General features: G+C 56.7%; 1 protein-coding gene across 4 annotated transcripts in view; it reads left to right on the forward strand.

Moving 5' to 3' along the window:
* LHPP (phospholysine phosphohistidine inorganic pyrophosphate phosphatase) overlaps nt 1-25,434 on the forward strand; it is a 127,087-nt gene that overhangs the window by 52,039 nt on the left and 49,614 nt on the right. The window contains exon 7 of one of the 4 annotated variants that reach the window (XM_055560911.1): nt 9,745-10,217. The exons of the other annotated variants lie outside the window; for them this stretch is intronic. Within the exon in view, the coding sequence (XP_055416886.1) occupies nt 9,745-9,817 (73 nt within the window). The 3' untranslated portion in view covers nt 9,818-10,217. Of the gene's footprint in view, nt 1-9,744; nt 10,218-25,434 lie in introns of those variants that run through there. 4 annotated transcript variants of the gene reach the window in all.

Below are 25,434 nucleotides of genomic sequence, written 5' to 3' on the forward strand. Positions count from 1 at the left end.
GCTGGCGCACGGCTCTGCCCTGAGCCCCAGGGCCCAGCCAGGCTCCCTGCTCACACGCAGGACCCTGGGTCGCTGGACACAGGCCTCTTCACAAGGCAGATTCCCTTCCTGGCCTGGGAGCAGGCGCTCCGGCTCCTCTGCTTCCGTGTCCGGTGCCAGGACATGGCCTACGGGTTGGGAGGGACACTATGCACCCTCTGAGTTCCTTCATCCAGCAACGGGCAGGGTGGAGACCCTGGTCCCTGTGACCAAAATCAGTGCCTTCTCTGGGCCACCACACACGCACAGCCATCTGTGACCTCCCCGCAGCAGCCCCCACCCCCCAAGGTCCCATACCCTGGCTCACACACACACACACACCACACACACACTCACACACTCTCTCACACTCACACACACTCACACTCTCACACACACACACTCACACACGCACACACGGATTTGAACCTGAAGGGTGGCCGCCCAAGGGTGGGCTCCCAGACGCTGACACACACACATACACACACTCACACATACACACACTCACACATACTCACACTCACACATACACACTTACACACACACACACACACACACACGGATTTGAACCTGAAGGGTGGCCGCCCAAGGGTGGGCTCCCAGCCGCCCCAGCACGGAGTGGGTGCCCAGGACTGTTGAGTCTGCACTTGCAGACTGGCTGGGGGTGAGTGTATGCCGGGCAGAGGAGCTTGAGTCAGCCCTCCCTGGACTGAGGGGGTCGGAAGGTGGGGTCAAGGCTCCCCTTGTTGAAGGCCCAGGCGCCCCCCCCCCGCCCCCCCCACCCCCCCCACCCCCCCCTCCACCCACCGCCTTGATGTGTGCAGTCCAAGCCCACCTGCCCCTTGGCATCTGGGACAACGTCTCTGACCCAGGGCAGGGAGGGGCCTGGTGGAGAAGACCCGAGAGGGTGGGCAGGGGCAGCCTCTGAGCTGTGCTGTGCCCTAGAAGGGTCCCGGGGGAGCGCGCAGGGGGCCCAGATGCTCTGCCCCCAGGTCCCTGCTCCTGTGCCCGCTCCTGCCCTCACCTCCACCCCCTGGCTTCACTGCCCACCCCCCGCCCTCCAGTCTTACAGGGTCAGCACTCATTTCCCCTCTTCCACACGCTGCTTTCAGCGGGAGCCAGCAGTGGGCACCTTGCTGCCAGCGAGTGGGGCTTTGAGGGCAGGGTGTACACCTGCACGCTCACACAAGCGCACACTCAGGCCCTGCAGCCCACCCACCCCTCCACCCCCGGCCTCACCCCTCCTCTGCCAGCCCTCGTGGAGAGCCCCGAGGTGCTGGGCCCGGCTGTGGAGAGACTCCCCACCGGCAGCGGGATCCCAGGCCTCTCCCACCAGCCTCTCCCGTGCCCTTCTCTTCCTCCAGCTCCCCTGCATCTGCTCAGGGGAGGGGGCCTGAGAACCCAGGGTTCCTGGTGAAGGTTCCTGGTCCAGGTCTCCTCTGTGAGCTCGCGGGGAGACCGAGGCTCCACGGAGAAGGCGCCCTTCCATCCGTCACCACGCCCGTCCTCTGCTGGCCGGAATCCTGCTGTTGTTAAGGCCTTGTCTGATGATGGCTTCCCGGGGTCCTCCCGCCTGTAAGGGCCTTAGGGGGCTCCCCCAGCTCTGTATGGGCCTCTGAGTGGCAGAGGGGCCATCTCAAGGTCAAGGGGATCCCGTGGCAAGCTGGGGTCCATGTGGGCTCCCACTCCAGGCCGTTTCTCTTATACCCCAAATACCCCTCACCTTGGGGGGATTACCTGGATTTCCCATGGCCTGATAATTTCCAAACCTTTTTGGAGATTTCCAGAAAAGACAAATGCCACGGACCCTTCTCCCAGAGCCAGATCCTGCCCAGGTCTTCCTGGTAATTCCATTGCTTCCTTTATTGAGAGGACACTCCAGCCCTGGGGGCAAGGCCTGTCTCTGGACTCCCATCTGGGGCGCCGAGGCCTCGCCGGTCTTGACACTGACGGTCTTAAAGATCCCAGGACAGTCATCTCGTCTGATACTCCCTCGTGATATGGCCCAGGTTACGCACTTGGGGCCAGAGCATCACAGAAGCGATGCCGTGCGCGTCTCCGTGCGTCGTGTCGGGAAGCGTGCAGTGTCGGTTTGCCAACAACAGTCATGTGTTAACCTGTCTGATTAAGGTGGCGACTGCCATAACGTTACGTAAAGTTATGGGTTTTCTTCCCTTTGTAATGAATAACTATTCGTGGGGAGACCCTTTGGGTAAGAATCCTGTTCCTCACCCTACTTTCCATCCACGAGTTTTTTTTTTGGCTGTGCTGGAACTTCATTGCCGCGAGGACCTTTCCTCCAGCTGCGGGGAGCGGGGGCTGCTCCCCAGTTGCGGTGCTCAGGCTACTGGTTGCAGAGCACAGGTTCTGGGTGCTCGGGCTTCAGTAGCTGCAGCTCGTGGACTCAGAGTTGCGGCTCCCCGGCCCTAGAGCCCAGGCTCAGCGGTTGTGGCTCACGGGCTCAGTTGCTCCGTGGCATATGGAGGCTTCCCAGACCAGGGATCGAACCCGTGTCTCCTGCATTGGCAGGAGGATTCTTTCCCACTGAGCCACCAGGGAAGCCCCCGTCCACTAGTTTTAATGTCTGTTGTTTCTCCTTGAGCTAACTGTTTCTGTAATGGCCCACCAAGTAATTCCATCATTCATTCTTAACATTTGTGATTGATGCTCTATTGTACGGAAGAATGTTCTTTTCTCCCCACTTATTTATTTTTATCTGTGTGGACTCACGGATTCCTGTGTAACCCACTAGGTGATAATGTATAAGCATCGTAATTCATTTGAATGCTCAAGTGGTCACCAGTGTGGCCAGTAACAGCCTCTTCAAGCTGGTTCTGTGTCCTTTTGACCCCCCCGTCTTCCAGCCCTTTCTTACTTTCTGGCAGAAAAACGGTTTCAGGGTCATTGTGTTCTGTCTCCGCCTCAGTGCCAGAGTCAGCCGTGTCTCCCGGCAGCCCCAGTGCCTTTGAGTGGAAAGTGACATTTAGAAGCAAAGACCAGGACACTGGATGTTCGATTGCCTCTGATCATCCCTTCTCTCAGACCCTCTTGTTGGGCAGAGGTGGGAGACATGCGTGCGTGCGCGTGCGTAATTCACACGTCCAACCACGCGTGTCTCTGTTCCTGCCTGTGCCCATAGAAGACCACGGGTGCACACCAACACCTCTGACCCCGCTCCAGCCCCACCAGGCCATCCCAACCTGGTGCCTTTGCACATCTGTACCTTTTTCCCCTGACAGGAAGAAGCCGGCATCTGTCATTCCTGTTTACTTAATTGGTCTGTCACCCTGTACCTGGCTGACCCCTGGCCCCGCTGGACTGTGTCCCTCTCACGCCCCGCAGCGCTCTCCTCATGAGGGGCTCTGCCCCTCCCATGCGCCCTCCCATGCCAGGGCGCCCAGCTGCCTTCCCACCAGGGAGGAAGACCCCAGACCTCCATCCATCTCCCTCCTCATGCCCTTCCTGTTCCTTGAGTGATAGGACTGGGTTTTCGCCAATTTCATCATCCCCACATGCCTCGCGCATGGCGGACACCCTGGTCTGTGTAACTGGGCAACCAGGATCTTCCCCGTTGGGAGAGGCCTTTCAGCTTCCCAGACCATTTTTTTTTTTTTTGTCACGGTTCTCACCCTTGCCCCACAGGTGGGCAGGGGAAGTCGGGCGTTCTGGGGAAGATGCCGACCCGCCCAGGGTCGCCCGGCTGGAGAGAGGGTGTTCCACGGCTGGTTGCCAGCCTGTCTGTCGAGGCTGTCCCCCTTTGCCCCCATGAAAGCCTAGTCACGCGGTGTTAGGGGTGTCACCTGGGCTGCTACTGCCGCCACTGTGGCAATCACGTGCTCTGAAGACGGAGAAGAACCCCAGGCTCAAATCCCGGCTCCGCCACCTCCCAGCTGAGCCTCAGTCTTCTCATCTTTAAAATGGAAGTTTGGGGGCAGTAGCGTCAGCGCCTTCAGCACAGGAGGAGCCGGGTGAGCCGACAAGCGCAGGGGGAAGTGGGTCTGTGATACACGGGAGCATGCAGCACAGAGCGCCCGAGGCTGCCGGCCTGACCCCCCACAGCCCAGGCGTTCTCGAGGGTGGGCTCGGCCAGACCCGCGCCCCTGGGTAGAATCACAGGGGTCATCGACTGGGGTGTTCAGGTGCCGCTTTGAAAATTCACCCCCACATCCTCAGATTTCCAAGCGCTCTCCCTCATCCTTAGATCCCCAAGCACTCTCCCAAAGGGGCTCCCAGCCTCCCCTCCGTGTGGGGAACGGTCAAAAGCTTGCACAAGTTTACGGACGTGGACGGTGGAAGGGAAGAATACAACCATGTGCCAGGTCTCTCGCCGTTTGTGACCTTGTGGCAGCCAGGCGGAGCAGGGCATACCACGGGGCCAGCCATCATGAGCCGACAGATGCTTGATTAGGAAGCTTGGCTTTTCTTTTAAACAGGGCACAGGTGGCTATATCCAGGCTTACTACTCGGGGAGGAGGGGCAAGCTCCTACCCTACCCCACCCCATACCCAGATGCAGGGAGACACACCCCATCCTTGCCAGGCCGTCTCCTACCACCCAGAGGGCACCCAGAGGGCAGCTCAGCTTTGTAGGCACCTTCACGCATTCAGCACTGTGTGGGGAGACCAAGTGGCCTGGAGGGTCCCCAGCCCAGTGATGGGCACGGAGTGTGTGTCCTGGGGGCTTGGGGGCACCCAAGGAGGACTCCGTGAGACGCAGAGTGCCGGGGGAGGGGGCTGTGAGGGTGGCGCTCAGGATGTGGGCTCAGCAGGGACAGCATCCGCCCTGCTGTGTCCTGTCTTGGGTCTCCCCAGACTGCCGGCTCTGAGTGAGGGATGTGGGCATGGGGCTGAGGACATAGGGGTCTGGGCAGGGGGCCCGGAGGTGCTGGGCTTCTGGAGTCCCCTCAAGGCCCCAGAACGTGACCGAGTGGTGAGTGGGCTGCAGGAGGGAGCCTTGCAGTGTGGCTGCAGTATTTCGGGAGCAGATGCCCCTTGGGAGACTGGTAGCGCCTCTTTGCCCTGATGCTGGGTGCTCGGGTGCTGGGCACGCAGGAGCTGGGTGCTCAGGGGCTAGATACTCAGGGGCTGGGTGCTCAGGTACTGGGCATTCAGGGGCTGGATTTCTTCCTCCACCACAGCACCCGTGGGTTTTCTTTCATTTTTTAGAGTCTCCCAAATGTGAGGTTGTAGAGGCAACCAGCGGCAAGAGGGAGCAATGGTGGCTTGTCAGAAACCACAGCTGTGTGGGGAGGAAGCCAGGGCACAGCTCCCGGCCTGACCAGGTCTGGCCCGGGGCTCAGACAGGGACAGGCTGGCGGAAGGGTGTGAGTTTGGGGGCTTATGGCAGGGAATGACATCTCTGAGCCACCACCTGGCCCGCATGTGACCCTGCACGGGCTACTTTGCATCTCTCTGCTTCATTCCCGTCTGTGAAGACAGATGCTGCTGCTGCTTTTGTAGGATGCCGTGAGGTCCAGGTGAGCCGGGTAGGTACAGGTGAGGCCGTGATGAGCTTGTCCCCTCCCTCTCAGGCTCCTGACAGATCTCTCGTGGTTTCTGGCCTCGTCGGTAGCTTGGCTCTGGCTTACGCAGGGCCAGGAAGAGCTCAGTGATGCAGCTGTGGAAAGTAGCCGTCAGGACGTGCAAATAGTTACACATAAATATTCATTGGAAGGACTGATGCTGAAGCTGAAACTCCAATCCTTTGACCACCTGGTGCGAAGAACTGACTCATTTGAAAAGACCCTGATGCTGGGAAAGATTGAAGGCGGGAGGAGAAGGAGATGACAGAGGATGAGATGGTTGGATGGCATCACCGACTTGATGGACATGAATTTTAATAAACTCTGGGAGTTGGTGATGGACAGGGAGGCCTGGCGTGCTGCAGGCCATTGGGTCACAAAGAGTTGGACATGACTGAGCGACTGAACTGAACTGAACTGAACGACTTTCATGGGGTCTGGGTATTTTCTCATGTGCCTTGCTCCTTGGAGCCCAGTGGTTAAGCACACAGGCCCTGGGACCTGATGCCCCCTGTGTGCTCAGCTGTGTGGCTGTGGGCTGGTTACCTAACCTCTCTGTGCCTCAGCTTCCTCACTGTGGATGTGTCTCCTTCTTACCGTTGTTGGGAAAACCCTAATTGTAACAGGGACAGACACGGGACCTTCACCTAAGGTCACAGAGCGGATGAGAGCCCCTCTTTGAACCCTGGAGTCGACTCCATAGCCAGTGCTCTGAATCCTCCCCCATGTGCCATGTTACCTTGTGAGTACGGTCCATTTCTTTCTGGACCATTCTAGACTAGTCCAGTGGAGTTTGTTGCCCTCCAGGGGTGCATGCTGTGAAGTCCGGCTGGGCGGGGGTGCCAGCACTTTGAGGAGCTGCTCCCAGCTGCCAAGGGAGCTGAGCCCAGGGGCTCAGGGTCTGTCCTCAGGCTAGGGCCCAAGCCCCAGTTCTGCTGTGGTCCTTCAGGGGACCAACTGGGGGGGCTTCCAGACCTTGCTGTAATTCAGCCTGCGCATCTGTCTTGTCTGTGTTGGGGCTGCCTCAGATTCTGCTGGGCTGGGGTGGAAGTTCTGCTTTGAAAGCATTTAGGAGCTTGAGAGAAGGAAATGGCAACCCTCCAGTGTTCTTGCCTGGAGAATCCCAGGGACGGGGGAGCCTGGTGGGCTGCCGTCTGTGGGGTCACACAGAGTTGGACACGACTGAGCAGCAACAGCAGCAGGAGCTGGAGAAGCAGATGAATGGGCTCAGACCTGTCCCTCACTCGTTGCTGACCGTTCTGTCCCCCCAGGCCTCATGGGTCTCACGGATGCTGCGGCTGGAGCCCGGCAGGATCCTGGCAATGCGTCTGTGTCATTCCTTGTCTAGTTCTGGCCAGCATCAGCCAGGAGGGGGAAGATGGGGTTAGCCTTCTTTGGAACCCCCCAGTAAAGAGGAAACCTCAGTGTTTCCACGTGAAATGGTTTAACATAAACTCTAGTCCAGCCCCACTGAGGCCGCCCCAGACGGATCTTGCCAGGGCAGGGTGGCAGCTCACGAGCACCTCCTAGCGTCCGAGCTCCTCTCTGCAGGCCTGAGTAGGTGGGCAGCACTTGGGCCGCTGGCCAAGGGACCCGGCCTCCAGGTGACCAGCTGGTGCATCCCTGAGCCCACATGGACGTCTGCCTGAGGTCCCGTGAGCCCAGGGGTGAGGCTGAAGGAGGGGAGGGGAGAAGGGCAGGGAAACTTCTGGGTCACTTTGTTAGTAACCTTCAGAAGGCAGGAAGCAGGCCAGGGTCTCACTTGACTGGAGACCGTTGGGAACCTGAGTTATTTAAGAGCCAATCTGTGCGGCAGCTCTGAGCCCAGGAGAATCAGACCGGTCCGGCAAGGACTGGTTTAGGACAGTGGGCCTTGATGGGTCCTGTTGGAAGCTGCTCCACCCTCCTCCACTGCCGGGAGTTGGATGGACTGAGCTGTGAGGGTCTGGGTGCGGGCTGTGGCCCGGGCCCTCGCACAGCAAGCCTGTAAGGTAAATACAACGTCTCCGGATTCTGAGCAACAGAAACATTTAGTAACCTGGTGGGACCCAGGAGTCAAACCAAGTATGTCTGACGGCAGAGCCCTGACCACAGCCCCCACCCTGCTCACCTGGACTCAGCTTCCTCACCTGCTTTCTCCATCTCTGTGCTGCCAGGAGACGGGAACACAGTGCCCGGGGTGTCAAGGGCCCCCAGGAGGTGTCGGGGTGTCAGGTCTCTGCCCCTGTGGCGGGGGTTTCTCATTGTTGTTCAGAAGTGGGGACGCAGGTGGGAGGCTCCGGACGGCGTGAATCAGGCTGCCGGGAGTGGGTGGCAGGCGTGCCCAGCCTGCTGGAGCCCGTCGGGCAGTCGGGTGAGGCGGGGAGGCCGGGACCTGTTGATGACTGTTGGCACTGGTGCTTGGAGCCTGTTCTGCACCCCCAACCCCGGCCCAGGCCCAGGCCTGAATCAGATGCCAGGAGCCCAGAGCTCCCTGAGCCCTGTCACTGGTCCATCCAAAGATGTACCTGAAGGCCGTTCCCATCAGAGATAACAGCTCACTTGCCACCCTGCCCCCATTTCACAGATGAGGAAACTGAGGCCACAGAGCCAGGTGGCTGGCATGAGGGCCTGCCCCAAGGGCCAGGCTCCCCATCTCCTGCTCCCTTGGGCCCCCCATCTCTGTGCCCAGTGCTTTGGGCAGAGTGGAGGCCAAGGTGACCCAAGACGTTGGAGGTCTCAGCCAGGTGTGAGTAATGCAGGCTGCGTCGTAAGCAGGAGCTGCCGAGTTGCCTGGATAAGCGTGTGGGTTTGTCCCGCCACCGAGCAGTGATTTGGTGCGGGCAGGTGTGGCCCGGGGGCCACAGTGGGAAAAGACCCTCCTAGGACTCGGGGTTCTGACTCTCCGGTCCTGACTGGACTCTCTTCCTGGCGCCCCTGTTCCGGTTGCCCCTTGCCCGGGTGACCTGCCGGAACCTCCCACCCTGGTGCCCAGGGCGGGGCCCACCGCACCCACTAGGTGTGGCTCTTTGCAGGGGCTCCCCACCAGCTGCGTGGACCCCCGCCTGCCGTCTCTGCCCACCCTTAGTGTTCTCGGTGAGGAAGGGAGAGGCCTGCCGCCCCGAGGCTCTGGTCCGCGCGCACCCAGCCCCTTCAGGAGAGCGGGCCGCTGCTCCGGCCGAAGGGAAGGTGTGGACAGGCCTCCTTCCCCCGAGATGGAGGCTGCCCACGTTCACTCTGGACCGGGCAGGTGACTGCTGGGGATTTGCCGATTGGCTCCTGAGGAGACCGGCGGTGATGAGGTTACAGGCAGACCTTCCATTTCTTGAGAGGCGTGCACATCTAGGAACCCTTGGGGATTGATTGTCCAGGTGCGTCCCTCCCACCCCGTCCTGCACGAAAGTAAGCCCAGCGTGGCTGCTGACTTGCGCGGGTCACCCAGGTATCTGGGAGCTGACTCAAGTTCTGCTCGCAGCACAGGCTCTCACCGCCTCTTAAACTCTGCGTGGCGAAGGAGGGAGGCGCTTTCTGAGAAGTCGTGCTCCCTCCCGAGATAGTTTAAGGCACTTTGCTTCTCAAAATACTACAGGGATTGGATTGTTTTTATCCTGTCCTCGTGCAGTCCGGGGGTACTCTTGCTGCCACTTGGGCAGATGGACTTCAAGTGTAGGATGGTTGTTCAGGGCTTCTTTCTGGGGGGACTTGGATCTTGGATGGTTGGAGGAAATGAGGGGTGCCCCTGAGGTGTACTGGGAGCCCCCCAAATGTCTCCTCTGGCTCTTCAGCTCTTAAAACTAAAATGCCCCCTTCATTTCCTGAGTCCCCCGAGGAGAGGCCGTGAAGCCTCTGCAGTCAGAGCCACCTGCCTGAGTTCAGTCACTTGAGGCCTCAGTTTCCATATCTTTAAAATGGGTCTCTGAGGGAGAACAGAACGGCGTGTTGTGCAGAAAGCGTTAAGCACATTTCCCTCACGTGGTGAGCGAGTGGCAAGCTCTGGCTGTTGTCATTTTTGTTGGTGTCCCCATCAGTGTGATGATGGGGGGCACAGGCTTGGGTGAACCCTGGCGGGGAAGGCTAGCATCCCCGCGGCACCGCTGTCCACAGAGTCTGCAGAGGCGCTCTGGGTGGGTGGGCAGGCGTGCCTGGGCCCTTGGGCCTCCAGAGACAGGGGTCCCCACCTGAGCCAGGAGTGCAGCTCAGGCCACGGCCGCCCCCTGTTCCCCCAGGTCGCCCTGCAGGAGGGGCCTTTCACCAGAATCTGGAGCCCGTGGGCATCTGGAGTGGCTCACAGCATCCTGAGGGAAGCTGCCCACACAGGCTCAGAGCCTGGGACGCTGGTTCCTTCCACCAGGGCCCCCCAGACCCCATCGGCCTGGGCCCCCACCTGCAGCCTGCTCCGTGTACTCCACTCACCGTCAGCAGTTGGAACGGCATTTTCTCTCGGGGCCTGAGGGCTGCAGGAACGTGAACATCTTCTGCAACAGCCCCCAGGGTCTGCACAGGTGGGGTGCTGAGACCAGTGGGCCAGAGTGCCTGGTGGCTTACAGCGGACACTCATCCCCTCTCCTGACCATTGAGCCCACTCCTGGGTTCTGGCTCAGGCAGGGCTCCAGAGCCCCCAGGAACTGGAGCCAGGAGTTGCAGCTAATGGGGCCCCCAAATACCTTAAGGGGTTCATGAAGGTGTTTTAATTTCTTTCAAAATTAAAAGGAAAAAAACCCTCAAACTTTTAAGGTCAAAGAAAATGTTTAAAAAAATCTTTTTTCTCATGTCAGAAATACATGATACTTTTGAGGCTCACAGAAATCTGTTAAATTACTTACATTCTTCTTCTGGAAAAGGAGGCCCCTAAAGTCGTTGAGCACCAGGTGCACCCTTGCCGTGTGAGAGCCTCCACGCCCCCTCAGCAGGCCCGGGCCCCGAGTGCCGTGGACCAGGAGGCGTCTGTGGCAAGATGAGCGCTCACAGCCCCCTGGGCCCAGATGGTGGATGAGGTCTGAGCCTGACTCATCAGGTGGACTTTTATCCTGAGCTGCTTTGTGGGGAGAGTGGGGCAGGGCTCTCTGGTCGGCAGGAATGTGGCCTTTGGCTCCAAGTGGGATGAACTTCTGAACCCCGGGGCTCAGCCCCTGAGCTGTTAGTGGGGACCACGACCACCCCAGTGGACTCCACGCAGCAGCTCCAATGGTAGACAGCTTCACATCCTGCGAGACAGCAGTGTGGACCCGGGACAGGGCCTCCTGTGGGGTCAAGGGCATCGTGGTCCCATCAGCCAGAGCCCCTGTGAACGCATCCCTCAGTACACGCAGCACGGGCTTCCTAGAACACACTGGGGGCCGGGGGCTTCTGATGTCATCTGCAGACTGTGATGCTGGAGGGCAGAGAGGATGGTCCCCTTCTGCTTGGATTCCCACCTGGAAGGGGTGCCACCTCCCCGAGGAGTGGGCAAGATGCTGCCATCTGCACAGGGGCAGCCCATGCCCACACTTGGCCTCTGCCTCCGGAGAACAGGAGCATCACAGCGGGGGCCTCTGAGAGGCTCTGCTGAGACACCCCTCCTGAACTGGAAGGGGAAGGCCCTGCAGGCCTGGAGCCTGAGTCACGGAAGACCTTTGTTGCGTATCTGCCCTCCTGACCTTCTCGTGGCGCCTGTGGCCCACAGCTAGGGTGCTCTGCCAGCAGCTCCCCTCAGCGACCCACCCGGCTCCGTTTGGTACCTGCAGGGCGCCCTCAGGCGGGCGATAGTCCAGGTGTGAACCTGGCCCTTCTCCGAAGCACCTGTGTCCTCACCTGGAAATGGGGGTGGAGCGCTGTCTGGACTTCACGGGCGTGCCAGGATTGAATGAGAGCATGCTTCTCCCACGGTCGAGTCACACCTGGCCCGAGTTGGAAGCTCCACAGGCGGCCCCGCTTCCTCCACGATCGTTATTACAACTCACCGCTTGGGGCGGCTCACAGTCTGGTGTCAGCCTCCAGCTCTTCTCCTGGGGAGCTGAGGGGCCTTCTCAGCCTCCGGGGGGGTGAGCCCTGCCTCTCCCCTCTGTCGCTCACCACTGGTGACCCTGGCAGTGCACCCACCGCCCACTCTGAGGCCCTTGGTGGCCAGGCCACTCATCTGGTCCTGATGCTCTGGTCCTTAGTTCACGGGCAGGGGGTCTCTGGGTCTTTGTGGAGCCTGGAAATGTAAGCAGCTCACGGCTGCTCCCAGGGAGCCAAGAGGAGGGCCCAAAGTCCACAGGCAGCATGCAAGACTCAACAGGGCGTGTGTGCACACGTGTGTGTGTGTGAGAGAGGATGTGTGCACACACGTGTGTGTGAGAGGGCATGTGTGCATGTGTGTGTAACGGCCTGTGCACACATGTGTATGTGTGAGAGGGCGTGTGTGTGCACACGTGTGTGTGAGAGGGTGTGTGTTCATGCATGTGTATGTGTGTGAGAGGGGGTGTGTGTGTGTATGCAGGGTATATGTGAATGTGTCTTCAAGAATGCACAAGTATGTGTGTAAGTGTGCACTTGGAGGATAACTGTGGTTTTCGATTTTCCTATGTTTCTGAAAATCAGTGCAGAATCTTCCGATGTGGTTTGGGTCTGTAAGGCTGACACCGTCGTTCTGCTCCAAGTGAGGTAGGAAGCTCAGTCGCGGAGAAAATGCAGCTGCCTGCTGCCATTAGATGCTCATTGGTCCAGCTCTGGACCCTGATTGTCGCAGCTCAGAATGAGCTTCAGGAAGAGGCAGGAAGAGGGGGAGGGGCTGTGTTCCATTTCAGTAGGTGCTGCTGGAATTGGGGTCGCCAGGCTGTCCTCCCAGCCAAGCCATCAGGAAGGTCCAGGGTGTGCCTGATGCTGTGAGGGGCTCGGGGTCCATAGGAACACGGTGGAGGGGGGGGTACTGCTGCACCACCATCGTATCCTGACCTTGGACAACGGACGGGGAGGGGAGGGTCACCTTGTGCCAGCTGTGCCCGGAGCCATGTCAGGTGCTGTGCATGGCAGGGCGGCGGTCAGCCGCTCCCACGTTACGTATCAAAGGCCCCTGCCAGCTGCTGGGATGTGCTTGGTAAGTATTCACTCACATTCTTAGCTAAATAATAAGACAGTGAAAGACTTCATCAAGTCACTGAGAGAAGTCCAGGGTCATCCCGAAGGCTTCGTCTCTCGTGTCCCGCACTGACCCCTGCAGTCACCTCCTGTCCTCGTCAGGATCACCGTGGCTGCGGCTGCTGGACACCAGCTGGCCATGGCTTCAGCCATCGGGATGGTTATTTTCTGAAGAAAGCAGTTGGAGATCCTCAGAGCCAGGGTTGGCGCTGCCCTTCAACACGGGCTGTCTCATCCATCTTTTTTGATCCACCAGACTTACTATCAGGGTAAATCCAGACTGAGGCCTGAAATTTAGGCAACTTGGAGGAGAGGGGCATTTTAAGAAAAAGAATACTGTAGATTAATGAATGTAATGTAGGTTGGAAAGAATTGAAAACATATGTCCACACATACGTACATCAGTGTACACAAATGTGTAGACGAGGGTTCAGAGCAGCATCATTCATAACATCCCCAAAGCGGAAACAGCCAAGGTGTCCATCCACTGATGAATGGACAGGCAGAGTGCGGCCTCTCTCCAAGCAGTGGGGTGCTATTCACACGTGGAGGAGAATGAGGTACTGATTCACGCTTTGACAAGGATGAGCCTTGGAAGCGTTATGCTGAATGGAAGAAGCCGCACACACGAAAGCCACATGCTGCGTGGTTCCATTTGTAGGAAATGTCCAGAACAGGCAAGTCTGTAGAGATAGAGGTACATTAGTGGTCGCCAGGGGGCTGCAGGGGAGCCAGGGATGGTGACGGGCAATTGACATGTTTAGGGTTTTTCAGGTTAAACTACTTGACACGTTTAACATTTTTTTCAGAAATGTTCTGAAGTTAGATAGTGGTGAAGGTTGTATAATATTGTGAATGCAGTAAAAGCTATTGAAGTACACTTTAAAATGGTAAATTTTATGTTATGTAAGGGCTTCCCCTGTGGCTCAGCTGGTAAGGAATCTGCCTGCAGTGCAGGAGACCTGGGTTTGATCCCTGGGTTAGGAAGATCCCCCGGAGAAGGGGAAGGCTACCCACTCCAGTATTGTGGCCTGGAGAATTCCATGGATTGCAGTCCGTGGGGTCGCAGAGGCAGGCACGACTGAGGACTGTTCACACGTTACGTCAGTTTGACTTCAATTAGAAAAATGACCGTGTGAACATATTTCTAGGGCCCTGGAAGGTGCCTATGCTGTTGAGGGGCATGAAACCAAAGGCTCATTAGCTTCGTGGTAAACTCTCCCCTGCTTACTGAGTTGGCTTTTCCTTCTGTCTGTCGCCTAATGGGCAAAAGATGGCTGCTGTGGACCGGGTGTCGTGGCCACCTTCAAGGCGGTGCCAGTGAGCTTTCCTCCCATGAGTGGCCCTTTTAAATGGCTCTCCCAGTGGTGCCCACCTTCCCTCACTTCCGGATGTGCAGTTGTATCTTTGGAACTGGGTCACATGAACATGCCTGATGAGGGCTTCTCAAGGAGGAAGTACCTGGCAAAAGGCAGTGAAATCGTCACAGCCGACTTAGCCAGCCATGATTCTCTGCCTAAGAATGGGCGTCCATGACTGCCTCAGACAAAATTGGGGTTAGGGTCGCCAGAAAACCAGCCTTTCTGCCTCTATGACACCCCCACTCCGTTCTTCAAATAGCCGCTGGGGTTGTCTTCCGGATGTTCAAATCTGTCTTCACTCCCCCACCCGGAACTATTCCACAGCCCCTTCTGCCTCCCATACAGACAGCTGACCTCACAGTCCAGGGCTTTCTGCTATGGGCTTCTCACCAGTCAAGGTCATGGTCTCGAAGCCTCCTTGACCTGAAAAGAACAGAGAAGGGGGACATATTAGAATAAAATGTGCATTTTTAAAACATATGGCTTCTCTTGACTCTTAAGTAGCGATGGTGATTATTGTATTTAGGCCTGAATGGGAGCTAGTATTTCCAATATGAAAATTTAGTCTAATTAGATTTTGCCTCAAAACAACTTCTCAGCATCACGGACATGAAAGCCCCTTGATGAATGAATCTTATCTGCTAACTTCAGAAGTTTAAGGGAAAGGAAGGAACTCAGTTTCTAATCCCTAGTTCTGGGGAAGGAAAAAAAAAGACTTTTTTGAGCGCCAGTCATATCTGTAAAGCCTTAAGAGTTCACAGAAGAAGCCATGTGGTACTCTGTCCCCTTAACTGGGGCAGAGGACATGGACTTGTATGGTGGCCAGCGGTGTGATTTGCAGAAGTGGGCGCTTCTGTGCCTGGAACAGTCTGCCAGGCAGGCCGGCCTCTAGGTGCCTCGAGGGGCGGGGTCTCTGGAATCAAAAGGCCCAGATTGGAATCCTGACTTGGTCAGTGGACTGACCAGCCACTCTGGGGCAAGTAACCAGCGCTCTGAGCCTCGCTTTTTTTGACTGTAAGTGGGGATGGTAACGCCTACCTTATCAGGTGTTGAGGATGAAATGAATCCCGCTGTGTTTGTAAAGCGTCCATAGGGTAACTGCAGGCCAGGAGGACAGTGCTGGCCATGCAGGGTGGCCCAGACATCTGCACCCTGGCGTGCGAGGCTGATGGCCCTGCCCCCCGGCCCCTCAGAGACCTGGGGGTTGGCCGAGCTCCTCTCCTTCTTCGTGCTTGCCACCTGGGCTTGAACACCCCCTGCGACGGGGGGCTCATTCCTGACCATGGGGAGTCTGGTCTCCTGCTAACACCTTCCTGTACCCTCTCCCGACCTGTGCCTTGTGGCCTCTGCCCTCAGGCAGCTCGGGGAGCAGGGGGCTGGTGGTGACCCCGGTCTTGGTGGTTGAGCCCTTGCTTGAGGATAATTGCCCCCCATGACACACCCCTTCTTGTGCTGTCAGGAGAGAGGCCTTGTCTCCACCGTCTGTGTAGTATTCATGCTCAGATAGCGCAGCTGCTTATGTCTGTAAGATTTCTAGCCACGTGTGCAGGTGGGAGGACAGGCGTGTGTTCCACATGCAGGAGGTGGCCCAGCTCAGCCACACTGTGTCTGTGTGCACAGGGCCCTTCCGTGCTGGTGTGAACGCGTGTGCACAGGTGCGTGCGCCTGGCTTCTCCCCACATCGACTGATTGTGGCGAATACGTGCTTCCACTCTCTAGGCCCCGGTTCTGGGAAAGGGTTCTGGAATGCCAGCTGCGGGTGAGGAACCCATGGCCAAGGGGAGGGCCCCATTGGCCACAGAGGCCTGAGACAGCCCCTGCCTGCAGCTCTGCCGCCTGCTCTGTGCCCTGAGGGTGACCTCCGTGCTCGAAGCCAGCTGGGGCGGCTCTGCTCCCCACAGAGGGCTGGACTGGGTGAGCTCTGGAACCTTTCTGGAGCCCGACAGCCTGGCACACACGCCTGGTTCACCACTGAGGAGCCGTGCCGTCCCGGGTTCCCGGTGTGAGCCTTGCTGTGCCTCCGTGTCTCATAACCCAGCTCTACGATGGGGCCACAGGAGCCGCCACCTCCCGCAACGTCCAGTCTCCCCCGGAGATGGTGTCTGCTGTCTTCATTGTCATGCCTGCCTGTGCCACCACCTGCCTGTCCTCCAGGGTGCCTGAGGAGGCAGCCCGACCTCCCCTGCACCTCCCCAGCCTCAACACCCCCCTGCCTCCGAGACCAAGCAGGGGGGAGGGCAGGTTCTGCAGCTGCCCAGCTGGCCCTGCCCTAGATGTGCGGAGCCTCGTCCTCACCACAGCGAGGTGAGGGTCCAGTGGAAGGGGAGCATCCTGATGGGGAGGGGGCTCAGAATGGCAGGAGCCAAGGCGTGATGGGGGCCCTGGAGATAGGAGGGCCACAGCCTCTGGGGTTCTAATGCCCCTGGTCCCCCGTGCTGGGCTGGGCTCCACGGGAGAAAGTCTGCTGCTGTGAGGGACCCGTAGCCCCTCCACTCCAGCGTGGGGGCCCCTGTAGGCCTCCTCAGGGGCAGGGCAGCTCGGCCCAGGAGGGGGTTGCCACCTCTGGTCCCCCAGAGCCTGGGCTCACTTGTGAGACACAAAGGACATCCAAGGAGCTTGCCGGGCTGTGGGCGCTGCGGTCTTGGGGCCAGCGTCCTGAGAGCGGGTTTTCTAAGGGACCCTGAGCAACTCGTTAGAAAAGGCCCCGATGCTGGGGAAGATTGAGGGCAGGAGGAGAAGGGGATGACAGAGGATGAGATGGTTGGATGGCATCACCGACTCGATGGACATGGGTTTGGGTGGACTCCGGGAGTTGATGATGGACAGGGAGGCCTGGCGTGCTGCGATTCATGGGGTCGCAAAGAGTCAGACATGAATGACCGCCTGAACTGAGCAATTCTGTCATCCCAAGGCCCCACTGGCCCCCTCCGCCCACTGCAGGCACTTCCTGTCCTTGCCCTGCCACTGCCCTGCTCCCCTAGGCTGAGTGCTCGAACCTCCCCTTGCTGGCCCCCTGCTCACCCCCTCCATCCTCCAGGCTGTCAATGGGGTTCAGAAGAAGGGGCCCTCCCTCCCTACCCCACCCCAGGCCCAGCAGCCTCTGCAGTCACCCCACCCTGCACCCTGAAAGTGGGTTAATACTACTCACCCTGCTCACCCTAGAGATAAGGATTTAACACCTCTCTGGCCGAGGGGCTGAGTCATAATTAACGAGCTGACGAGTGTCCTGATCCCCTTGGGGGAAGAGAAGGGGGTCCCCAGCGGTGCCCACAGAGAAGTGGCCCAGCTGGGCACAGCTTGCAGCCCTGCAGGCCAGGCCCCACCATCCCGCCACCCCCACCCCGCTGCACCTGGACGTGTGGCCTCGTCCATGGGGGCAACACCAGAGACTGTGTGGACGGCCCCACCCCGCCCCCTCCCATCTCCCCGTGCCCCTGAGCCTGTGAAGGGCCGACCCCGTGTAAGGGCCTTGACGCTCCTGCCTTTTAATAGGCTGACCCCGGGAATGAGGAGGACCCCGCTGCTGATTTATATGCCATACGCTTGGGGTTTAATTGGAGCATCGTTGTAATCCATATGCCTGTCAAGGTAATTATAAACCTAATATAATCCATAGATCAGTGGGTTCAGAGCTAATTAAGTCAACCGTAATTAACATTTATGAAAAACCTTGCCATTACGGGAATATCCTTTAAGCTGGCCTTCCAAGCTGATCACAAGGCCAGGCCCCGCACTCCCGTGTGGCCTCGTAGGGCTCTTTGATGCCGCACTCGGGCTGGGGAGTGGGACTCAGGTACCAAGTGCCTGCGCCTCACCTCACGGGGCAGGGTCAGCCCTTCCATCGCCGTTAGCACCCCAGGCCCTGGAACAGGCACCCGGCTGAGAACGGCGGCCCCAGGGGAGCTGGGTCCGTAGGACTGAGCTGTCCCCAGTGCTCAGTTTGTGTTCTGGCTCAATAAGACGCAGCCTGACAACACAGGTCGTGCAGAAAGAGAGGGAGAGATCCACGTGTTGAACTCGAGGCGAGCTCCCAGACTCCCGGGAATGGGGAGCTTCCTCGCCAGCTCTTCCCGCGGTGGTGCTGAGCCCCCTGCACGGTTGGGAGGGTCTCCCTGCAGGCTTTCCTCCTGCCCCACCCCCTGCAGCCAGGCTGCACCTGTGCTCCATGGGGAGCACTGCCCTGGTGGGGTAGGGTCAAGACTGCCCTGAGCGCTGGCCTGGCTGTGCCTGCATTCTGCCTCCATGGGCCCTCCCTGGGGTCCAATCCAGCCAGGGAGGAGGATTTGGGGCTGGCGGGCAGGTATGGAGCTGCAGGTGGTGTTGGGGGGTAAGCCGTGCAAAGGTCGGGGGACACAGACAGAGCCCAGGGCTGCGTCCCGGGCCTGTACCCTGGGGAGCCAGCCAAGAAATCCAGATGCCCTTGATCATCTGTGGCTTGTGCGTGGCCTCCAAATGTGTGTGTCCAGGAAAACGGAACCCCCCTCTAATACAGCGTGTTCCAGACCGCACCCCTCTCCCCACCACCACTCCCTACCCTGGCCCAACCCCAGGAAAAGTCCAACAGCTGCACACTAGAGCCAGAACCGCACCTGTTCCTGTGTGCTGCCTGGTTCCTCGTCGTGCTCTCAGCTTGGCGAACCCCACAGAGGCCCACCCGCCAGCCCCCACCCCGTCCGGAGCAGGAGATAAGAGGCAGCCCCCAGCGGGCCACTTCCACGCCAGGATTGCTGCAGGCTCATCTGTTTGGAATCTGTTCTCTTCCTGCTCAGGAAAGTGGCGGTGCGCTGGGAGGCACGGGGATGTCCTGTGGCCCTTGCTGGCCCTTCCTCCAGGAACCAGGTGCTTCTTTAGACATAGCCACGTGCATCCTTTGGGAGGGACGCTGGCGTAGATAGAAGGGAATGTGGCGGGGCCCTGATTAGACCTGGCAGCCTCTGCCACTTGGAGCTGGTATGACCTTGGCTGGGTAGAAGTTATTTAACCACTTTGACTCAGTTTGTATAATTGGGATATGATGACTGCATTAAATTATTATTTAGTCACTAAGGAGTGTCCGATTTTTTGGGACCCCATGGGCTACAGTACGCCAGGCCTCTCTGTCCATCAACAACTCCTGGAGTTTACTTGAACTCATGTCCATCGAATTGGTATGCCATCCAAACATCTCATCCTCTGTTGTCCCCTTCTCCTCCTGCCCCCAATCCCTCCCAGCATCAGTCTTTTCCAATGAGTCAACTCTTCGCATGAGGTGGCCAAAGTACTGGAGTTTCAGCTTTAGCATCATTCCTTCCAAAGAACACCCAGGACTGATCTCCTTCAGAATGGACTGGTTGGATCTCCTCACAGTCCAAGGGACTCTCAAGAGTCTTCTCCAACACCACAGTTCAGAAGCCTCAATTCTTCGGTGCTTGGCCTTAGCATAGTACGTGGTATACAGTCAGCGCTCAGTGAATGCTGCTGCGGCTGTTGTAGTCCTTGTGGTTGACAGCAGTGCTCAGAGCAGGACACAGAGCAACAGGGTGAGCCAGGTGGGCTCTGAGTGGGGCCCGTGTCTCTGCTTTCCGCGCCATGTGTGTCTGGGTCTGGGGTACCTGGTGGCCCCAGCGCTGGCTCTTCTCCCTTCCTTTCTGCACACTGTCCTTTCTCTTCCCAGAGACTGCGAATCTGGCAGAAATGTCTGGATAGGAGTGAGACAGACAGGTGCCGGGGATGTCTCCACCAGGGCTAGGTGATGGTTAAGGGGTGGCACACCCATATCAAGGGACGAAATGAAAATCCCTGTGACGGTCGTCATTTCTTAAGCACCTCCTGTGTGCCAGACTCTGGGCTAAGCACTGCATAGAGCCATTCACTGACCGTGACCGCAGCTGGATGCAGTTGGCATTTTAGGCCCTTTCATGGATGAGGCAATGGAGGCTGAGAAAGGTTGAGTGACTGACCTGACTTCATCCAGTAAGGAGGTGGTTTTGAACCAGGGTTTGAACAGAGCCATTCTCATCATCACCCTCTTCTTTCCCTCCCAAAGGGAGCCCCAGACCCTCACACTCTCCTGGGTGGGCTAGTGGGGCAAGGGGAGGAGTGGGCACATGTGCAGGGTAGAAAGGAGCAGGCAGGACTGGGCTGTGCTGCAGGGGGCCTGGAGCTGTGTGGGTGGTCCTTGGCTGGGCCAGAGGGAGAAGGGAGCCACCCTCTCCAGGAGGATGAGAAACTGGAGATCCAGCCTGGGGTCTCTCTCATGATCATTAGCCACTTTTTCCCCTCCAAAATTCAATATAATAATTTGTATTTTTTCTGGTTGATTGATGACATTAGGGGCCTTCGTGAGCTCCTGTTCTGGGCCCAGCTCTGCTCTGAGCTGTTCAGGGTGTTGCCTCGCTGAGCCTAGTGCCGAGTCCACGATGTGGGTGCTATTTTATCCCACTTATAGATGAGTTAAGCCCAAGGTCACACAGCAGGAAACCCACTGCTCACATGCACTGGCTCCTTTGGTCCCCGCCACCTCCAAAGGCCACCGCTGTGAGGCGGCAGCAGCAGGATTCAAACTCAGGCCACCCAGCTCCCTCACCTGTGCTCACGTTCGATGCTGAAAGTTTAGGAGAAGCTGAGGAGTGAAATGGAGAAGGCGATGGCACCCCACTCCAGTACTCTTGCCTGGAAAATCCCATGGATGGAGGAGCCTGGTGGGCTGCAGTCCATGGGGTCGCTAAGAGTTGGACACGACTGAGTGACTTCACTTTCACTTTTCACTTTCATGCATTGGAGAAGGAAATGGCAACCCACTCCAGTGTTCTTGCCTGGAGAGCCCAGGGACGGGGGAGCCTGGTGGGCTGCCGTCTATGGGGTCGCACAGAGTTGGACACGACTGAAGTGATTTAGCAGCAGCAGAGGAGTGAAAAAAGAAAGTAAACCTTGAGTCAGCCCCCCACCCAGGGGTGACTTATGATAACATGCGGTGGTCCCCCTTCCAGCCCTTCTGTGTGGAGGATGTGGGTTACGTATTCCACCCAAAAGGGAGATTAGGAGCGTGTGCTGTTTTTGAAACTCCTCTCTTCAGCGACCAGTTCGATAACACCGTGCTGCATCATAACACCCTCCTGTGTCACTGTTTCAATGGCTGCATCCTACTCCTTGGGGACTCTCCGTGTTGCTAGACAGTCCCTTGTCTCCAGCTCTACCTTAGTGTAACCAGGACTGCATGGAACATTCTTGGAGCAGGGCCTTGCACTTATTTGTGATTTTTTTTTTTTTTTTTTGCATTAAGACAAACTCTCGCATATGGCGTTGCTGGGTCAAAGGATGTGCAGAATTCTGAGGGCTGTGGTGCTGCAGAATTCCTCCTCCTGGCTTCTGGTTGTGTTCCCCTTTGCAGTATGGACAATCTCTGTTACTTTACATTCTTGCCAACAGATAATACCAGAGAACTGTATCATCATTTAAAAGCATTGTCTCCAATGATAGAAAAAAAGTCACCATCCTTTTTTAACTTTTTTTTTTTAAATTGTGGTAAAAGTCACATAGTATAAAACATACTATTTAACCATATGGAAACGTTACAGTTGTGCAGCTCTCACCATTATCCAGCTCTGGAATTTTTCACCTTCCTAAACTGAAACTCTTTCCCCATTAAACACTAACCCCCTTCCCCCCACCACCCCACCTCAGTCCCTGGATCTACCAATGTACTTTCTGACTGATTTGATGATTCTAGGTATCTCGTATAAATGGAATCAAATCGTATTTCTCTGCACCTACTGTATATTGAAATGCATTTTTAAGGTTAAGAATATGTGTCCTACAAGCAAATTGTACCTTCTTTTCTGCCCCCTCTCCATACTATATGGTAGGTTCTCATTAGTTGTCTATTTTGTATGTGTGTGAATGCTCAGTTGTGTCCAACTCTTTGTGACCCCATGGACTGTAGCCGGTCAGGCTCCTCTGTCCATGGGATTTTTCCAGGCAAGAATACTGGAGTGGGTTGCCATTTCCTTCTCCAGGGGATCTTCCCTGCCTAGGGATCAAACCCACATCTCCTGTGTGTTGTGCGCCTTCTGTATTGCAGGCAGATTCTTTACTTGCTGAGGCATCGGGGAAGCCCATTTTATACATAGCAGTATATATATGTCAATCCCAATCTCCTAATTCATCCCACCCTCTCCCTTTCCTCTCTTGGTGTCCAGACATTTGTGTCTCTGTTTCTGCTTTGCAAGTAGATTCATTTGTACTGTTTTTCTAGATTCCACATATATGTGTTAATATACAACATTTGTTTTTCTCTTCCTGACTTAATTCACTCTGTTTGAGTCTCTAGTTCCATCCACGTCTGTAAATGGCACAATTTCATTCCTTTTTATGTGTGCTTAGTCACTCAGTTGTGTCCGGCCGTGCGACCCCATGGACTGTAGCCCACCAGCTCCATAGCTCCTCTGTCCATGGGATTCTCCAGGCAAGAATACTGGAATGGGTAGCCTATCCCCTCTCCAGGGGAACTTCCGAAGCTGGGGATTGAACCCAGGTCTCATACATTGCAGGCGGATTCTTTCCATTTTATGGATTAGTAATATTCCATTGTATATATGGTCCACATCTTTATACAGTCCTCTGTTGATGGGAATTTAGGTTGCTTCCATGTCCTGGCTATTGTGAATAGTGTTCTACACACATTGGGAAAATGGCATGTATCTCTTGGAATTATGGTTTTCTCTGGGTATATGAAAAAGGTACCATCTTTGATTGCTAGGGAGAGTAAAGGTTTTTTTTTTTTTCATCTTCCTTGGACACTGGTATTTTTCCTTGTGTAAGCTGCATATTCTTTCTTATTTTTTACTGTATATTTTTAAAACCAAGACTTTCATTTAATGAGGAACCTGCATTTCATCAAAGATGGAGGCAGAGTCTGAGTCATTTATTCTCTGGGGAAAATGCTTCTTTTTTGTTTCTCTAATCCAATCAGATACCGAGACGAAAAGATTCTGGGAAATTAATTTCCAGCATGTGAGACTGACAGGCAGTGTGTGTAAGGATCCCAGCTGAAAAAACGACACTTTAATCCCCGTTGCTCTAAGTTGAGAGGCAATTGGGGTCACAGTGACCAGGGCTGCAATCCCTACCTGCCCTTTCCAAGCCCCGTGACTTGTGAATACTTCTCTGCTATCTGGGCTGTAGAATGAGGATCGCTGCGGTTGCCCTGTGATTCACACGAGCTCTGGGTGGATGTGATGGGCCTGGTGCTATGCCTGACACCTGGGAAGGTGTGGGGGGTGGTTTCCAGATGTTTCTGGTGCCGAGTCAGGCCCTGCTCCTGATACCGTGAGAGGTCAGGCAAGTGACGGAAGGATGAAATCCTCGAATAACTGATCTTAAAGTGGCCGGGGTCCCAGCACTGCGGGGGCAGCAGTGTGCTGATTAGATCAGGAGTGATAAAAGCCAGCAGGCCCCTTGGGTGCTCCGAGGCATGGCAGGGAGAAGGAAGACTAGAGAAATCCTGCAGCTGAGTGATGGAGAGTGTGGGAGTTTGCTGCCAGCTGTCTCATCATAATCACTAGTATTTATTGAGCAATAAGGTGAATGCTGCCTTATCCCAACTTTGCAGATGAGGAAACTGAGGCTTAGAGAGGAAGACAACTTAAGTCAGTGCAGCTGGGGAGTGGCCCAGCCAGGACTATACCTTCTTCTCGACAGGGTCTTGGGTGAAGGCTCTTTGAGGTCTGTGCACAGCAAGAGCCTCCCCCACCTGCTTCTCATTCTGTGTGCAGTGCGGGTCAGACCCCATCAGACTGGAGAGACCACGTAGGGCATCATAGGAGTCGACAGGGTCTGATTCAGGGGACACGATGAGTAGGTGGCTTCCACCCAGGGAGGGTTTAGGTTCCCTTGTGGCCCCATGGACTCCTGCATGCCAGGCTTCCCTGTCCTTCACTATTTCTCACAGTTTACTCAAATTCATGTCCATTGAGTCAGTGATAGTTAGATGCTGTCTAACCATCTCCTCCTCTGCCACCCCCTTCTCCTTTTGCCTTCAATCTTTCCCAGCATCAGGGTTTTTCCAGTGAATCAGCTCTTTGCATCTGGTGGCCAAAGTATTGGAGCTTCAGCATCAGTGCTTCCAATGGATATTCAGGGTTGATTTCCTTTAGGATTGAATGGTTTGGTCTCTTTGCTGTCCAAGGCGCTCTCACGAGTCTTCCCCAGCACCACAGTTTGAAAGCATCAGTTCTTTGGTGCTCAGCTTTAGTTATGGTCCAGCTGTCACGTCTGTACGTGACTACTGGGAAAACCATAGCACAGGTATACTTGCCTGTTGTGTTTGGAATTGACAAATAGCTTCATGAACTTTACTTTGTAAAGTGCTTTGTACTTTATTTCATAAAGTAAAACTCCGGGAGTTGGTGATGGACAGGGAGGCCTGGTGTGCTGCAGTCCATGGGGTCGCGAAGAGTCTGACACGACTGAGTGACTGAACTGAACTGAACTGTACTTTGTATTCACATCTCTGTGTCCCCAGGAATTGGAGAGACAAGAATGTGTAAAACCCTGATGTCTGCCTTGGAGTCAGTCACAGCCCATTTGTAAAATCCATTTCCCAGAGGAGGATTAGGGTGCCGGTCTTGGGGTGTGACTTTGTCATCACCCAGCTGCTCAGCTGGGGAGGCCATGTGGGGCCAGATGTCGCCCCTATGTTGCAGTGATGCTAGGCCAGGCTAGCCAGGGAAGGGGGCAAAAGGGGCTGGGTCGGGAAGCTATGTAGGAGTGGACTGGGGGTGACCAGGGTCGGGGCCCAGGTGGTGGTCTGGGGCTGAGTGGTGGAGCAGGTGGACAAGACCTGTAAGACCTTGGGGAGTCCAGGGAGTTTAGGGAGGGGTGGGCTGGGAGAGGGGAAGCATAGCGGGAGCCGAGGGGTGTGGTCTAGGGCCCCTCCCGACCACACCCTCTGTGTCCCGACAACTGGGATGCGCACCTGGAGCCTGTCCTCTGGTACCTGCTTCTTCCCTTGTCCTTACTGTCCCGTTGGCCTGACGCTTCGGGGTCACAGGAGATAGGTGCCCTAAGGACTCTGGGTGACAGTCGAGGGCGCCATAGGCTGCAGGACACTGCCTTCTCACGCCGCAACTGGACAGACAGCTGCCTCAGCCGCCCCGGGGCCCGCCCTGCAGCTGCTGGGCCACCTGGCCTGGGGTACTGTTGCCCCCGCGGCTTCCAGGGAGTGTTCTCAGAGCCTTTCCGGGGGACACAGTGACCCTTCAGCAATCTGAGCCTGCAATCAAGGAGTGGCTGGAGGGCTGCCCAAGTCCTCCCTGAGCGGACATCCTCCTGTGGCTCCCTATCCCCAGGGAGCTGCGGCCTGCTTGCTGCTCAGACTTGGGCTGCGCTTGCGCTGCTGTGCGGGGGCCCACTTTCCCGAGGAGAGCGGGGCGGGGCGGGGCGAGGAGAGAGGGATGAGGCGGGGGTGTGGGCGGGGCG

The sequence above is a fragment of the Bubalus kerabau genome, chromosome 22 (assembly GCF_029407905.1).
Source record: "Bubalus kerabau isolate K-KA32 ecotype Philippines breed swamp buffalo chromosome 22, PCC_UOA_SB_1v2, whole genome shotgun sequence".
NCBI lineage: Eukaryota > Metazoa > Chordata > Mammalia > Artiodactyla > Bovidae > Bubalus > Bubalus kerabau.